This window comes from Poecilia mexicana, unplaced genomic scaffold (genome assembly GCF_051168715.1).
Source record: "Poecilia mexicana isolate PSO_F unplaced genomic scaffold, ASM5116871v1 scaffold_14, whole genome shotgun sequence".
Lineage (NCBI taxonomy): Eukaryota > Metazoa > Chordata > Actinopteri > Cyprinodontiformes > Poeciliidae > Poecilia > Poecilia mexicana.
Window position 1 is genome coordinate 18943668 of NW_028263383.1, and position 17973 is coordinate 18961640.

At 37.8% G+C, this 17973-nt stretch overlaps 1 protein-coding gene across 1 annotated transcript; it reads left to right on the forward strand.

Annotated features, from left to right (window-relative positions):
- The first annotated feature begins 7079 nt into the window (after window positions 1-7079).
- LOC148155519 (uncharacterized) lies at window positions 7080-17261 on the forward strand. Its single transcript, XM_088012313.1, has 2 exons — window positions 7080-7734; window positions 12795-17261. The coding sequence occupies exons 1-2, from the start codon at window positions 7596-7598 to the stop codon at window positions 14492-14494; spliced, it is 1839 nt and encodes a 612-aa protein (XP_087868439.1). The 5' UTR covers window positions 7080-7595; the 3' UTR covers window positions 14495-17261.
- The last annotated feature ends 712 nt before the right edge of the window (window positions 17262-17973 follow it).

The following is a 17973-nucleotide window of genomic DNA, read 5'->3' on the forward strand; positions in this document are numbered from 1 at the left end:
AGTCATCTACAGTAGAAGGAGGGACCGGGTCGGTTGGCATGTTTTTTTGTTTGTTTTTTTCGTCTGTCGGCCATATTGGATTTAATAAAAATAATTTCTTCCATTTGTAGCTGATGGCCAGTAGTTGAGAGTGTATTTTATGATGCATTAGCGTCCACTTCAGTGGTCATTTAAAACATAAAAATCCACAAGAAGCACAAGAAAATGGCTTTTAGGTAGCTGTCCACTGTAGTGACCGCTATGCAGGAAAGGGATAAACTTCCACAGTATCATGTAACAGCAGGGGGTGTCTGTGATCCAGGAAACAAGCTGGGAGTTCCTCAGTGCTTCATGAAGCTTCATCTCACCATCACTACTTTTCATTGTTTCCTCTCCTGCTCTGGTCAAAACCCACAGGCCCAACCCAGTGCATGCTGGTCCAATACCAGTTCTTATACTTACAGAAAATTGACCCACAGTTCTTCCTGTCTAACTTAGAAAAGTAAATAAAGGAATAAAAACTAAGCAACTATCAACTTTCAAATAAACTTATGTTTGTAAATAAACCCCAAAGATATAAAGTGGACTAAAATAAAATTTTAATAAAAGTCAAAATAATAAAAATAAACAATAGCTCCAAATATTGTCTTGAAATAATATAATTTACTGTTAAATATTAACAATAATCCCTACTGCAATTAATCTTGTAATAAATGTTTTTAAAATCCATTAATTTGAGAATTCTCCAAATGTCAGCTGGAGATGTCGACTGATCTGTATCTTTGTCTACACTCTTGAATTTTCAAGTGTTTTTTTTGTCCATTTCTGTCTTAAACGATGAAGGATTTCTCCCATTTACTTCAGTAAAGGTAATAATTTCTCATTTCCTCTGTTTTCTTCTCCAGATTCCCCGAAGTGTAACGTTTGTAACCAGGAGAGAAGATCCACTGTGGAAAAGGAGGAGTTAGAGCCTCTGCAAGTGAAACAAGAACAGGAAGTTTACTGCAGTCAGGGTGAAGAACAGATTGAATTAAAACAGGAGACTGATACCTGCATGGTGGTTCCTGTTGATGAGCAAACAAACCAAACTGAATCAGAACCAAACAAGAACCAAGACATCTTCCAGGAAGCTGCTGAAGCTGAGAACCAGAATCAGGAAAGATGCAAGACTTTCTCATGTGTCATCTGTGAAAAACGTTTCCCTTTCAAATCTGTTTTTGATGCTCACATGAGGAGTCACACTGGTGAAAAACCGTTTTCATGTGGAAACTGTGGAAAAAGTTTTAGTCGCAAATCGTATTTAATTAGTCACATGAGGATTCACACTGGTGAAAAGCCGTTTTCATGTGGGAACTGTGGAAAAAGTTTTAGTCGCAAACCGGATTTAACCAAGCACATGAGGATTCACACTGGTGAAAAGCCGTTTTCATGTGGGACCTGTGGAAAAAGTTTTAGTCGCAAATCGTATTTAATTAGTCACATGAGGATTCACACTGGTGAAAAGCCGTTTTCATGTGGGAACTGTGGAAAAAGTTTTAGTCGCAAATCGTATTTAATTAGTCACATGAGGATTCACACTGGTGAAAAGCCGTTTTCATGTGGGAACTGTGGAAAAAGTTTTAGTCAAAAAGGGTCTTTAATTATTCACATGAGGATTCACACTGGCGAAAAGTCATTTTCATGTGGGAACTGTGGAAAAAGTTTTTGTCAAAAAGTTAATTTATCTCACCACATGAGGATTCACACTGGTGAAAAGCCGTTTTCTTGTGTGAACTGTGGAAAAAGTTTTTGTCAAAAAGTTAGTTTAACTCACCACATGAGGATTCACACTGGTGAAAAGCTGTAGAAATATTTTCCATACATATTCTACAGAGTTTCCCCCAGAAAACTTTCTAAGCCCAGTGGTCGGGGCGGTCCACCGTGTTTTTGTATTAAAAGATGTTAAGTTGACAGGAAATGTAAAAATATTACGGTTTAATTATATGTTACAGGAAAAGATCTACAGTGAAATGCTATTTAAACCCACAACTAGTCTAAAAACAACAAATTTGCACTTCTGTTTAATCCATTTAAGTCAGCGGCTCCATCAGCCTCATACAGCCTTGGACCGGCCCTGCATGATGAGGTAATCTGCTGCACTACGCAGAGATGCGCAACAAACGGGAGATTTAATTCAATGCTGCTCATGTGGCTTTAGTAGCTCTTCCTTTTCATGTCTGTTGAGTTTTTAATCGTCACAGAAACTATTCTGGTTGGTCGAGTTTATGGGACAAATTTCTCAGATCTCCTTGCGGCCATATGGTTTGATGCATCGTGTAACCGGAAAAATAATTCTAAAAATAATATAAAATCAACGTGATGTGTGACTCCAAGGAGAGCGCGAAAGCTCCTCATCAGGCTGAACCTGCATGATGAGGTTAGCCCTGCTCGTTACCCACAAACGCTCCGGCAAACCGGGACCACAGACATAAACTTTACAGGGATGACGGACACAGAGCCACACGCTGGGCAGCGTGTTGAGATGTAAACATCGCATATAATTGTTCGTTCACAAAGATAAATCATTCTCACCGCTCCACAACGCGCCTCTGAATTCGCTACAAGTTATTCCTGCGCTTCACATTGAGCTGCGCAACCAGAGCTAAGGCGGTGGGTTTTAAACTCTTACCTAGAGTTCTCCAAAGGATCGTAATTCCTCACAGTAGGTTGATGTAAATATCCATACAGGTCAGCCTGTGTCCAGTTTGAGTGAAAGGAGGCGCGCGCGATCCCACTGAGGTAAAGCAGCGGTAGCGCGAGGCAAACGCAGAGGCGCCAGCTGTGCGATTGGTCTGCGCGCTGCCGGGTTTAAATGCATAAACTATAAACCTATCCTTTAGGAATAAATCTGCTCTGCTAGTGAAATGCTAAGAGTAAAAGAGACGCTTGCAGCCCGGCTTTAAAAAGAAAAAAAAGATTTTTTTTTTTCCTAGAAACGTAAACAAGCGACGCTTAGGCTGGCGGCGGGGCTAGTAAAGCATGGCGGGCTGCCAGGCTTATAATACACTGGGGGAAACCCTGTCCTATGTTGAGGTTCTCTCTAGAATTGATTTGGTTAAAAACTAGAATGAAAGATGGAGGCGTTTCATGTCTATAAAGCTGAGAATTGTTGTGTTTGTTAAATATGATCATTTGGATCTTCACATTTGGATACATAGAGATGTGTAACCATGATACATTTTAATCGCACCTATGCTTTTTTTTTTCTGGCATATTCTGTATAATAAAACAATGATGATAAACTGTAGGTTGTTGTATTAACATTATGTTTGTGTTAAACTATATGTTGTGTGTGTACAACGTGAAGAGCAGAGGGCTCAGCACACAGCCCTGAGGAGAACCAGTACTGATGCTGATAGATGAGGTTTTGTGGTCCACTGACTATTTCATGCATTAACAGAGTTTGACTGGACATGGACTCCCTTCCAGAACATTCTCACAAGATTGGACTTGAGGGATTAATTTGTATTCTTTACAATATTTTTTTTCTTTTTTGTAGTTTTAAAATCAAAATAGAATGTACAGAATGGCTGAGAGTTTTCAATAAATATATGTTAAAAAAAAAGTATTTCTGATAGTTTTGTCTTTAAAGTAAAATAAGATTAAAACTGATTTCATTTCTTTCTAATTATATTAACCAGTTTTACTCTACCTAATTAAAATCTTTTCAAATTAAATGAAATGCACTTGTACTTTAAAAAATGCAAGATTCACCACAAACTAATTTTCATGCATTGATTTTTTCTCCAGCTGTAATATTTTTGCTCTTTTCTGCTGCAGCTGTTAGATTACAGTTTTTTATGTTGAAACTGTGTATTTATATGTATTTTAGAAAGAAATAAAAGTGTAACAACTCATTTAACAAAAGTTTTGAGTTGTCCTGTAGTGTATGTTAAGCCTTATACTTGAACCCAGTAGATGGTGGCACCACACCTGTACTGGTTGTAGCCACTGTGGTTCCTGTAACTGATGGGTTGCTGGTTCAAACTCCCCACATCCTTCTCAGTTGTAGAATCCTTGAGCAAGGCACCAAACCTGCCTTGTCTGCTGGTAGGAGTCTGATGGCACCGATTGTGTAGCAGCTTCTGTTAGTCTGCCCCAGGGCAGCTGTGGCCAGGGGCGCCGCCAGGAATCTTGGGCCCCCGGAGGAAAAAAGCATCTACCTTCACCGAGTGCAAAATGTATTGATATTGGGTTTTATCTGGAACAACCGGCCCTTTAAGAACATTCAGATTTTTAATATGGCCCAAAATGAAAATAAGTTAAATGAATTGAAAGGTAAATCAGAACAAAACAAATGTTATAAGTTGATTAAAGACAACGAAGTCGTGAAGGGAGGATTTTAAGTTGTAGTTTTAGGAACTAACAATACCTTAAAAAACCACGGTGAACAACATCACATCTGACCAGGTGATGATTTTTGTGAGGGTTTGTTCAGCTGAAATTCAGTTTAGACACGTGATAAAAAAAAATACTAGCAGGAATAGCTGAGCTCTGTCGACCGTGGGCTAGACGGAGGTGGACTGTAGCACCACTTTGAATGTGGTTGCTGCAAAACATTAACCTGCGTCATGGGACAAATGGGTAGAGGTTTTATTCGAAGATAAATGATTAAAGCTTTAAGTCATTAAATATTTTTCAAGGGCCCCCAAATGGTATTATTTTAAAAAAAATGAAGGAAATGAATTCCCTCCTACATGTCCTATTGACTTTTGTGATTTCCCAGTCAATTCGATCAAAAACAATCTTCTTAGTTTAATTAAAATTGATCAGATGTTTGACTGATTTTCTGCTCAAATGTAAGCAATAAACATTTGCTCAAGCTGTAGTTTGCAGCAATAATTCATTTACTAATTGTGCATGTATTCAGCTTCTTCACTTGAGATTATTAAATAAAATTCCTTTCAGTAATCACCTGTCTGTAATTCTTTTTTTTTTTTTAGTATTAGGCCTGTCGCAATAAACAATAAATCAATTAATTGCATGATAAATGAAAATTATCGACCTCATTTTAATTGATCGGCTTTATCGTTTCTTCCTGCCCTTTCCTCTTTCTGTTGATGACACTGAATGAAAAAATTCTCAATTCCGGTGCTCTCCACAGACCCTCCCTTCCTCGTTTCCTTTGCTTAAGGGAGGAGTGAACTATTGCATCAGGTAGTTGGGTATGCCCATCTTTTAAGTCTAATGATTATTTAAGGGCAATATAATATACAAACTATATAATCTGTACTCACATTCCTAGAGCTCACACAGGGATGGTGTCGATCTTGGAGAAGTTGCTAGTTTTCCTGGTGGGAACTTTGGATGATTGGAATCAACAGAGATGTACCAGTGGGACTTTAGGGCAGATTAAAATTTTAAAGTTTACCCAATTTAAAGCATTTTGTCTTTATCTGAACTGCCTCCCATATCTCAAATTTCCTGAATGATTTGTAAACATAATGCTCCTTTACACCTCACTCCCTTCCTGACGACATCCGTGCGACTGTGGAGCAGAGCACCTCCAACGACTTGCTCTTAGATAAGACCATCATATCAGAGACTGGTTCCTGGGAGAGCTGGCTGTACAGGGTTCACAGACTAATTGCATCCACACTCCAAATCAACAGATAAATGCACTTTGTAATTGTGACCGCCTTTCATTGGCTCCATGTCTGTGCCTTATCCTGCATATGTGCCAGATCCTTCCCGATGTTGTCATTTTATACTACTTACTCTTATTCTTATTGGTTAGAACAAACCAAATATTAATCAGAACCAAACAGGAACCAGCTTCACCAGGAAGCTGCTGAAGCTGAGAACCAAAATCAGGAAATAAGAAAACCTCTCATGTGTGACCGGTAAAAAGCATTTTGCTGTCAAATATGTTTTTGATGCTCACATGAGGATTCATATTGGCGAAAAGCCATTTTCATGCATGAACTGTGAAAAAAGTTAGTCACAAACAAGCGTTTAACTCAGCAGCACATGATGATTCACACAGGTGAAAAGCTCTAGAACTATTTTCCATATATGTCCTATGTTGAGGTTCATCATAAAAGTCATTTAGATGAAAACTGAATGGCTTTCTTGTCTGTAAAATGGGAAAATTGATTAATTTTCAAATTTGTGAGGGCAGCTGTCGCTACCTTCAGTAGTTTAAGTGCTAATGGGTGAATGACTAAAGTACAGGCCATTTTATAACTAGGCAATACTTTCAGTAGCCCATTTCTTTGTTTACAAAGAAATACTTTGGGGAAACTTTGCAGTTTTGATCCGTTTAACTGCAGGATTTACACTATAGATGGTTCTGGTGCTGTTTGTTTTTTTACAGTGCTAGAAAAACCAGCACACCCCCCGTACAGATTTCCATACAGGTCTCCTCAGAGAAACATATAAACACCCTTATGACCAAATTTAATTGTTGGACTGATTTATGATCCTAATAAATGACTGCTTTTTAATTCCCGGTGACCAGATGTCCCCCCCTAAAATAAACAATCCTTTGACCTCTGTTGGTCCCCTTTGTGACACTTGGTTTTGGTAAACTCCTTCCGACCTTCATGAGTTTTGAGAAGAATACAATTAAAGTTTGAAAACAATAAGTGATAGATAATCACTAACCAGAATATTACATAATGTACAATATAGTATATTTAAATAGAATATACTATATTGACTTTAACTCTATGTCTCAGGAGATGCAACAGAGCCCCTGGGTTCAGCAATAGACATTCTGTTTGCAGGTGGCTCTCCCCTACTCACCACACCATTTGTGTGTCTGTGTGTGTAGGGGGCAGTCATGAGGGGGTCCGTGGGGGGGGGGGGGGAGTGGGAGCCCCCGTCTACTAGTCAGTGCTTACTACATGTTTGTGATTTCCTTCATCCATTCAAAAATAAACTGAATCTATAAGAGCTAAACTCTTATAGATTTTTTTTCTGTAACACTTGCTAGTGTGATACATTTCAGTAAATCTTCCTCATTTGTATGTGTATTTCTTAAGAATATGTGACTGGTAGTAAACAGGCCTACGTGAGGTTACTCAAATTTAGCTTTCTACAGTTAAAGTGAAAGACAACCTGTAACATCAGTCCCTTTCCAGAATTTGTCCTCACATCGTTGTGGTAAAGGTCCTTATCTGGTGTAGTGAAGAAACTGTGAAACATGTTGCGGGATATAGGAGATACGAATCAGAAGACAATGTTAACTTTGGATTTGTGGAAAACTGGAATATTAATATTGTATTTGTTTTATTTAGATAAAATGGCAGAAAAGATTTTACGTTTTTCAAAGAGAACTGGCACTGTATGAGAAATCTTTAGATGTGATGATCGTATGATCCACAAGGTGGCGGTAATGCAAGACATGAATGCCGACAGTCATAAAATCACAAAGAAGAAGAGGAAGAGAAGGACCACACTCCAGTATGGTAGGTGGCGGTAAATGCACTTTGGATGCCAGCCGCCAATAAAAATCAAAGGAAGAAGAAGAAGAAGAAGAAGAAGAAGAAGACAAAGACGACGGCACATGGTCTGTTTTGTTGAATGTTCCAGTGTTTCTCTAAAAATATCTTCAGTCCAGCTTAAACGATTTTATGTACAAGCAGTTTACTGCTGCTGAGGAAATATTCAGAGAGTTTAAAGAAATCACCGTCAAGTCGGAAGAAGAGATGGATGATCAGCGCAGACTGCTGGATTTCTCCCGGACTCCCCGGATAATCTTACACCGGATAGGTAGGAAACACCAGCGTTTGGATGAAGGTTAAGGTCTAAATATCTGAAGTTTTCTGTATGAGGACCATTTTAGTATATGTTTTTTTTCCCATATAAATGTTTTTTCAATAGGTAAATGAAAGCAGACATCACAATTATGCATTGAGAATGGCTTATTTATGTAGAGAGAAAATGTCCTTTTTTGTGGCTCTCCTTTAACTACTGACTTACTTTTTAAAGCAGGAGAAATATGAACAATGCAGCGCAAGTTTAGTAAAGCAAGTGTAACCGGAGTGTAGATGTCGAGTTCCATTTTCTGGTTTTCTACTACTTATCTCCTTTGCCTTCCAAAATCTCGCAGTGTGTGTGTGTATATATATGTATATATGTATGTATATATATACACAGCAATTCTCGCGAGAATTACTAAGCAGCCAATCGTTGCTGAGTATCTTAGTCACATGTAACACCGTAACACATGTCGCGTCAATCCGCGTTTCCCCATCAGATACTTTTTTATTTTATTTATTTTTTTTATTAAATGATGATAACAAACAGTATACAAAGACTCGTAGAGGTACAAAGAACATTGCAGCCTAGTTACATAAAAGAATAAACAAGGCGTGGGGCTAAAAAATAAAGATAATGACATTAAGGCAAAAGAAATAAAAGGCAAGAGAAATTAAAACAAAAGAGCAGAGATACTTGTGGTTACTTTTTTTGCATAAACAGACTTCAAAAGTTTCAATGAGGTGAAATACAATTTGAATTGATTGAGAAAGAAAACAAAACAAGGGGTAGAACCTCTCCATTTACAGCAGTGTATATGATATTTAACCAGCAAAAAAACAATATTGACCATATCAGATATTTTACTATCAAGACCATCAACATAGTATAAAACATGGCTGATGTTAATCTCAGGACTGTTATCAATTTTAAGGGACAGCCACCTTTTAATATCACCCCATAGTTTAGAGGAAAAGGGACAAGAAAAAATAGGTGATTAAGTGATTCTTCTGGACATTCACAAAAGGCACAGCATGTTAAATCAAATTTAAATCTTTTATGCAAAAATTTTGCCACTGGGTAAATATTATGCAAGATTTTGAAGTGAGTCTCTTTAACTTTAGGAGAAAGTGGCCATTTAACAAACCTGGAGAAAGCCTTCTCGATAATAGACAAATTGGGTGTCACCAAGAAATAGTTGTTGTAATCATTAAAAAATTTAGATTTGAAGGCAGTCACAAGTAGAGCATTATTGCACTTTCTATCAGTCACAATATATTCACCAACTTTCAATTTGGGTAAGGATGCAGCGACCTTTGAATATCTTAAGGTGTTTTGGATGAGGTGGATCAGAGCCACAGGAATAGCTTTGCATAATTTAAGATATTCATTACAAGAACAGTTCAAATTAAAATTAATAATAAAATCTCTATGATTTAACAACAAACCATCACTACCCATTAAGTCAGTTACAAATAAAATGCCTTTTTCATACCAGTCAGCTTTAAAAATGGATTTTCTATTTATTAGTATTGATCTGTTGTTCCACACAATGGATCCATGTGGGGTAAAATTGTGGGTGAAAACCATTTTCCAGAAATGCAGAACTTGTTTATGAAAATTAGACAGTAAAATAGGAATCTTGGTTAACTCAAAATCACACTTTAGCAGGAAATCTAATCCCCCGAGGCTTTTGAATATAGATTTAGGAATATGAAACCACATTGAGTTGGAATGGGACAGATGAGCCTTTAACCAATTTATTCTAAATGAACCAATCAGAGCCTCAAAATCTAAGGCTCTAATACCACCCTTGTCATAATCTTTAATAAGATGAGATCGTCGTAAATAATGAGTTTTGTTCCTCCAGATAAACTGAAAGATTATTGAGTTAGTTTTCCTAATATTTTTGTTAGAGATAAAAACAGAATGGCAAGGATAAATTAATCTGGATATACCCTCTGCTTTGGCTAAAAGAGTTCGTCCAAAAATAGTTAGATCTCTAGTTAACCAGCGGCTCAGGGATATCTTCATACTAGCCAAGCAACTATCAATGTTTTCCTCTTCTCTTCTATTATTATTATTAGAGATCAATAAGCCCAGATATCAAACCTCAGACTTAACAGTGATGGAGGCAACAGACGCATCAGAGCAGGAATGGATCGGCAGAAGTTCACATTTATTAATATTGAGAGACAAACCAGACGCTCCGGAAAACTTAGAAATGGAATTTAGCGCAATGTTTACCATAGTTTTATCCCTTTGAAAGATTGTTGTGTCGTCAGCAAATTGACTTATTTTGAACTCTTTATCAAGAAATTTAATACCATGCAAATTTGAATTTTTCATAATTAGAAGGGTAAGCATTTGAGATGTTAATATAAACAATTTAGGTGAAATTGGGCAGCCCTGCCTGATACCTCTAGACATAGAGAAACTTGAGGTCATACTTGTTCCCAGGGAAACTGAGCTACTTATATCAGTATAAAATAATCTGATTATATTACAAAATTTCTCTCCAAAGCCAAAAAATTTCAATGTTTTCAAGATGAAGCCGTGTTCCAGTGAGTCAAAAGCTTTAAAGAAATCCAGGAATAGAATCAAACTGTCTTTATCAATGAAATTACGATAATCAATCATATCAAAAATCAGTCTAGTATGATGATGGATATATCTTCCTTTTATAAACGCTGACTGGCATTCATTAATAAACGATCCTAATCCACTATTTAAGCGATTGGCAAAAACAAGAGCTAAAATTTTGTAATCGGTACATAAAAGGGTGATGGGTCTCCAATTATCAAGTAATAAAGGATCTTTATTGGCTTTGGGGATTAGAGTAATCAAACCTCTTTTCATGGTGGGAGAGAGATTATTGTTTGAAATACATTCCAATAAGGCTTCAAATAAAAGTTTACGTAAATCTTTCCAAAAGAAGGTATAAAATTCAATGGTATTTCCCCATCAGATACGGTTCCCCCCTGCGTCTTCTTGCCGCTCCGCCCCGCTCACGTGGCAAAATACGCGCGTGCTCGTGATGAGCACTGAGAAAGCACGCGCGTAGCAAACACGCGCTTGTTCGGAGCGCTTATCTGGGGAACTACGGACACCGTGAAAGCTCAAACAACATGTTTCGGAAAAGTCACACCTTCTTCACGTTTTTGCTGGAAACTAATAGTAATAATAACAATAATAAATAAGAGTAATTATAAATAGATATGTCACATATATTATTATTTTAAGACATATATATATATATATATATATTTGAGAATGGTCCTGTTTTATTATACAGGCCAGGTTTGATGGTGAGCTGAAGATTCAGGCCTAAGAACCTAAAAGGATTTCACCTGTGGTGCCAAAAGATTTGGTTTCCCCACCAGGCTGGTGGGAGACTTCTTGCAGCCCATGAACAAAACTGTTCCCACTCTGATCTGACTTCTGTCAGCCTAGAAACTGCACCAAGCGCTTTAACCAACCCGCCTGACCCCGTTGAACCACCCCAGTTCCGGGGGTTTAGTAGTGTGGCTTGTTCCTGGAACTATGAAACTGATTGATTATGTTTCTTTGATTTGTTAGTTTAATTGTTTTCGTTGTGTATTTTTTTTATTTAATATGGCCATTTGAATGTTTCTTTTTCCCTATTGTGATGTACATATGCATATAATTATTCACTGTGAATACAAGGCACCCACATCTGCAAACTTCTAGTCTGTCTACTCCTTCATGAGTCGTATCTCGAGTTCTGAGAACTAGCCCATTGACCCTGTTGGTCATAATCTATTTTCAACTATTTAGAAATATAGTATACTGTTGTTTACACAGATATGCTACACAAGCAACATAAACTAAAAATAACAGCGTTAGTAGTGTAATAGAAAATTTTATAATGTGCTTTAAGATTGTGTCTGATAAGATCATGTGTCTGCATGATCTCATCATGAGATGGGTCTCCTGCTCTCTTATAACCCTTTCTAGCATGAATTTTGATCCTTTGTGTCAGGATTTTTTACCAATTTTTTTTAAGGCATAAAAGAGGTAGGAAAATTTTTTTGTAAAGAAAATATATTATTTTCTTAGGTGATCAATTGTAATTTTCTTCTAATACAAAGTTGTTATTTGAAAAATGCATCAGTAGTATTGTTCCTTAAGGGTTATCTGATGTCACAATATTTTTGTTTTTTACCTGCCAGAGTCGTCTACAGTAGAAGGAGGGACCGGGTCGGTTGGCATGATTTTTTTTTGTCTGTCGGCCATATTGGATTTAATAAAAATAATTTCTTGCATTTGCAGCTGATGGCCAGTAGTTGATAGTGTATTTTATGATGCATTAGCGTCCACTTCAGTGGTCATTTAAAACATAAAAATCCACAAGAAGCACAAGAAAATGGCTTTTAGGTAGCTGTCCACTGTAGTGACCGCTATGCAGGAAAGGGATAAACTTCCACAGTATCATGTAACAGCAGGGGGTGTCTGTGACCCAGGAAACAAGCTGGGAGTTCCTCAGTGCTTCATGAAGCTTCATCTCACCATCACTACTTTTCATTGTTTCCTCTCCTGCTCTGGTCAAAACCCACAGGCCCAACCCAGTGCATGCTGGTCCAATACCAGATCCTATACTTACAGAAAATTGACCCACAGTTCTTCCTGTCTAACTTAGAAAAGTAAATAAATGAACAAAAACTAAGCAACTATCAACTTTCAAATAAACTTATGTTTGTAAATAAACCCCAAAGATATAAAGTGGACTAAAATAAAATTTTAATACAAGTCAAAATAATAAAAATAAACAATAGCTCCAAATATTGTCTTGAAATAATATAATTTACTGTTAAATATTAACAATAATCCCTACTGCAATTAATCTTGTAATAAATATGTTTTTAAAATCCATTAATTTGAGAATTCTCCAAATGTCAGCTGGAGATGTCGACTGATCTGTATCTCTGTCTGCACTCTTGAATTTTCAAGTGTTTTTTTTTTTGTCCATTTCTGTCTTAAACGATGAAGGATTTCTCCCATTTACTTCAGTAAAGGTAATAATTTCTCATTTCCTCTGTTTTCTTCTCCAGATTCCCTGAAGTGTAACGTTTGTAACCAGGAGAGAAGATCCACTGTGGAAAAGGAGGAGTTAGAGCCTCTGCAAGTGAAACAAGGACAGGAAGTTTACTGCAGTCATGGTGAAGAACAGATTGAATTAAAACAGGAGACTGATACCTGCATGGTGGTTCCTGTTGATGAGCAAACAAACCAAACTGAATCAGAACCAAACAGGAACCAAGACATCTTCCAGGAAGCTGCTGAAGCTGAGAACCAGAATCAGGAAAGATGCAAGACTTTCTCATGTGTCATCTGTGAAAAACGTTTCCCTTTCAAATCTGTTTTTGATGCTCACATGAGGATTCACACTGGGGAAAAACCGTTTTCATGTGTGAGCTGTGGAAAAAGTTTTAGTCAAAAACAGGATTTAACTCAACACATGCTGATGATTCACACAGGTGAAAGGCCGTTTTCATGTGGGAACTGTGGAAAAAGTTTTAGTCGCAAAACTAATTTAACTCACCACGTGAGGATTCACACTGGTGAAAAGCCGTTTTCATGTGGGAACTGTGGAAAATGTTTTAGTCGCAAATCGTCTTTAACTAGTCACATGAGGATTCACACTGGTGAAAAGCCGTTTTCATGTGGGAACTGTGGAAAATGTTTTAGTTGCAAAACTAATTTAACTCACCACATGAGGATTCACACTGGTGAAAAGCCATTTTCATGTGGGAACTGTGGAAAAAGTTTTAATCTAAAAAAGCATTTAGTTACGCACATGAGGATTCACACTGGTGAAAAGCCGTTTTCATGTGGGAACTGTGGAAAAAGTTTTAGTCGCAAAACTAATTTAACTCACCACGTGAGGATTCACACTGGTGAAAAGCCATTTTCATGTGGGAACTGTGGAAAAAGTTTTAATCTAAAAAAGCATTTAGTTACGCACATGAGGATTCACACTGGTGAAAAGCCGTTTTCATGTGGGAACTGTGGAAAAAGTTTTAGTCGCAAATCGTCTTTAACTAGTCACATGATTATTCACACTGGTGAAAAGCCGTTTTCATGTGGGAACTGTGGAAAAAGTTTTAGTCGCCAATCGTCTTTAACTAGTCACATGAGGATTCACACTGGTGAAAAGCCGTTTTCATGTGGGAACTGTGGAAAAAGTTTTGGTCTAAAAAAGCATTTAGTTACGCACATGAGGATTCACACTGGTGAAAAGCCGTTTTCATGTGGGAACTGTGGAAAAAGTTTTAGTCGCAAATCGTCTTTAACTAGTCACATGAGGATTCACACTGGTGAAAAGCCGTTTTCATGTGGGAACTGTGGAAAAAGTTTTAGTCGCCAATCGTCTTTAACTAGTCACATGAGGATTCACACTGGTGAAAAGCCATTTTCATGTGGGAACTGTGGAAAAAGTTTTAGTCTAAAAAAGCATTTAGTTACGCACATGAGGATTCACACTGGTGAAAAGCCGTTTTCATGTGGGAACTGTGGAAAAAGTTTTAGTCTAAAAAAGCATTTAGTTATGCACATGAGGATTCACACTGGTGAAAAGCCGTTTTCATGTGGGAACTGTGGAAAAAGTTTTAGTCGCAAATCGTCTTTAACTAGTCACATGAGGATTCACACTGGTGAAAAGCCGTTTTCATGTGGGAACTGTGGAAAAAGTTTTAGTCGCAAATCGTCTTTAACTAGTCACATGAGGATTCACACTGGTGAAAAGCTGTAGAAATATTTCCCATACATGTTCTACAGAGTTTCCCCCAGAAAACTTTCTAAGCCCAGTGGTCGGGGCGTCGAGGTGGTCCACCGTGTTTTTGTATTAAAGATGTTAAGTTGACAGGAAATGTAAAAATATTACGGTTTAATTATACGTTACAGGAAAAGATCTACAGTGAAATGCTATTTAAACCCACAACTAGTCTAAAAACAACAAATTTGTACTTCTGTTTAATCCATTTAAGTCAGCGGCTCCATCAGCCTCATACAGCCTTGGACCGGCCCTGCATGATGAGGTAATCTGCTGCACTACGCAGAGATGCGCAACAAACGGGAGATTTAATTCAATGCTGCTAATGTGGCTTTAGTAGCTCTTCCTTTTCATGTCTGTTGAGTTTTTAATCGTCACCGAAACTATTCTGGTTGGTCGAGTTTATGGGACAAATTTCTCAGATCTCCGTGCGGCCGCGTGTATTAACTCCCAAGTAGACAACGCATTTGATATGGTTTGATGCATCGTGTAACCGGAAAAATAATACTAAAAATGATTATAAAATAATATAAAATCAGCGTGATGCGTGACTCCGAGGAGAGCGCGAAAGCTCCTCATCAGGCTGAACCTGCATGATGAGGTTAGCCCTGCTCTTTACAAACGCTCCGGCAAACCGGGACCACAGACATAAACTTTACAGGGAAGACAGACACAGAGCCACACGCTGGGCAGCGTGTTGAGATGTAAACACTGCATATAATTGTTCGTTCACAAAGATAAATCATTCTCACCGCTCCACAACGCGCCTCTGAATTCGCTACAAGTTATTCCTGCGCTTCACATTGAGCTGCGCAACCAGAGCTAACGCGGCGGGTTTTAAACTCTTACCTAGAGTTCTCCAAAGGATCGTAATTCCTCACAGTAGGTTGATGTAAATATCCATACAGGTCAGCCTGTGTCCAGTTTGAGTGAAAGGAGGCGCGCGTGATCCCACTGAGGTAAAGCAGCGGTAGCGCGAGGCAAACGCAGAGGCGCCAGCTGTGTGATTAGTCTGCGCGCTGCCGGGTTTAAATGCATAAACTATAAACCTATCCTTTAGGAATAAATCTGCTCTGCTAGTGAAATGCTAAGAGTAAAAGAGACGCTTGCAGCCTGGCTTTAAAACGAAAAAAAAGATTTTTTTTCCATAGAAACATAAACAAGCGACGCTTAGCCTGGCGGCGGGGCTAGTAAAGCATGGCGGGCTACCAGGCTTATAATACACTGGGGGAAACCCTGTCCTATGTTGAGGTTCTCTAGAATTGATTTGGTTAAAAACTAGAATGAAAGATGGAGACGTTTCATGTCTATAAAGCTGAGAATTGTTGTTTGTTAAATGTGATCATTTGGATCTTCACATTTGGATACATAGAGATGTGTGACCATGACACATTTTAATTCACAGATGCTTTGTGGGGGGTTTTCTGGCATATTCTGTATAATAAAACAATAATGATAAACTGTATGTTGTTGTATTAACATTCTGTTTGTGTTAAACTATATGTTGTGTGTGTACAACGTGAAGAGCAGAGGGCTCAGCACACAGCCCTGAGGAGAACCAGTACTGATGCTGATAGATGAAGTTTTGTGGCCCACTGACTATTTCATGCATTAACAGAGTTTGACTGGACATGGACTCCCTTCCAGAACATTCTCACAAGATTGGACTTGATGGATTAATTTGTATTCTTTACAATAGTTTTTTTTTTCTTCTTTTTTGTAGTTTTTAAATCAAAATAGAATGTACAGAATTGTTGAGAGTTTTCAATAAATATATGTAAAAAAAAGTATTTCTGATAGTTTTGTCTTTAAAGTAAAATAAGATTAAAACTGATTTCATTTCTTTCAAATTATATTAACCAGTTTTACTCTAATTAAAATCTTTTCAAATTAAATGAAATGCATTTGTACTTTAAAAAAATGCAAGATTCACCACAAACTAATTTTCATGCATTGATTACAGTTATTTTCAATTTGATTTTTTCTCCAGCTGTAATATTTTGCTCTTTTCTGCTGCAGCTGTTAGATTACAGTTTTTTATGTTGAAACTATGTGTATTTATATGTATTTTAGAAAGAAATAAAAGTGTAACATCTCATTTAACAATAAAAGTTTTGAGTTGTCCTGTAGTGTATGTTAAGCCTTATACTTGAACCCAGTAGATGGTGGCACCACACCTGTACTGGTTGTAGCCACTGTGGTTCCTGTAACTGATGGGTTGCTGGTTCAAACTCCCCACATCCTTCTCAGTTGTAGAATCCTTGAGCAAGGCACCAAACCTGCCTTGTCTGCTGGTAGGAGTCTGATGGCACCGATTGTGTAGCAGCTTCTGTTAGTCTGCCCCAGGGCAGCTGTGGCCAGGGGCGCCGCCAGGAATCTTGGGCCCCCTGAGGAAAAAAGCATCTACCTTCACCGAGAGCTAAATGTATTGATATTGGGTTTTATCTGGCACAACCGGCCCTTTAAGAACATTCAGATTTTTAATATGGCCCAAAATGAAAATATGTTAAATGAATTGAAAGGTAAATCAGAACAAAACAAATGTTATAAGTTGATTAAAGACAACGAAGTCGTGAAGGGAGGATTTTAAGTTGTAGTTTTAGGAACTAACAATACCTTAAAAAACCACGGTGAACAACATCACATCTGACCAGGTGATGATTTTTGTGAGGGTTTGTTCAGCTGAAATTCAGTTTAGACACGTGATAAAAAACTTGAGATTATTAAATAAAATTCCTTTCAGTAATCACCTGTCTGTAATTCTTTTTTTTTTTAGTATTAGGCCTGTCGCAATAAACAAATCAATTAATTGCATGATAAATGAAAATTATCGACCTCATTTTAATTGATCGGCTTTATCGTTTCTTCCTGCCCTTTCCTCTTTCTGTTGATGACACTGAATGAAAAAATTCTCAACTCCGGTGCTCTCCACTGACCCTCCCTTCCTCCTTTCCTTTGCTTAAGGGAGGAGTGAACTATTGCATCAGGTAGTTGGGTATGCCCATCTTTTAAATCTAATGATTATTTAAGGGCAATATAATATACAAACTATATAATTTGTACTCACAGTCCTAGAGCTCACCACAGGGATGGTATCGATCTTGGAGAAGTTGCTAGTTTTCCTGGCGGGAACTTTGGATGATTGGAATCAACAGAGATGTACCAGTGGGACTTTAGGGCAGATTAAAATTTTAAAGTTTGCCCAATCTAAAGCATTTTGTCTTTATCTGAACTGCCTCCCATATCTCAAATTTCCTGAATGATTTGTAAACATAATGCTCCTTTACACCTCACTCCCTTCCTGACGACATCCGTGCGACTGTGGAGCAGAGCACCTCCAACGACTTGCTCTTAGATGAGACCATCATATCAGAGACTGGTTCCTGGGAGAGCTGGCTGTACAGGGTTCACAGACTAATTGCATCCACACTCCAAATCAACAGATAAATGCACTTTGT

Excerpts from the sequence above, each read along its gene's own strand:
- LOC148155519 (XM_088012313.1), top strand. The coding sequence starts at position 7,596 with ATGTACAAGCAGTTTACTGCTGCTGAGGAAATATTCAGAGAGTTTAAA. Across the intron at positions 7,735-12,794 it reads GATAATCTTACACCGGATAG|ATTCCCTGAAGTGTAACGTT; the intron begins GTAGGAAACACC and ends TTTCTTCTCCAG.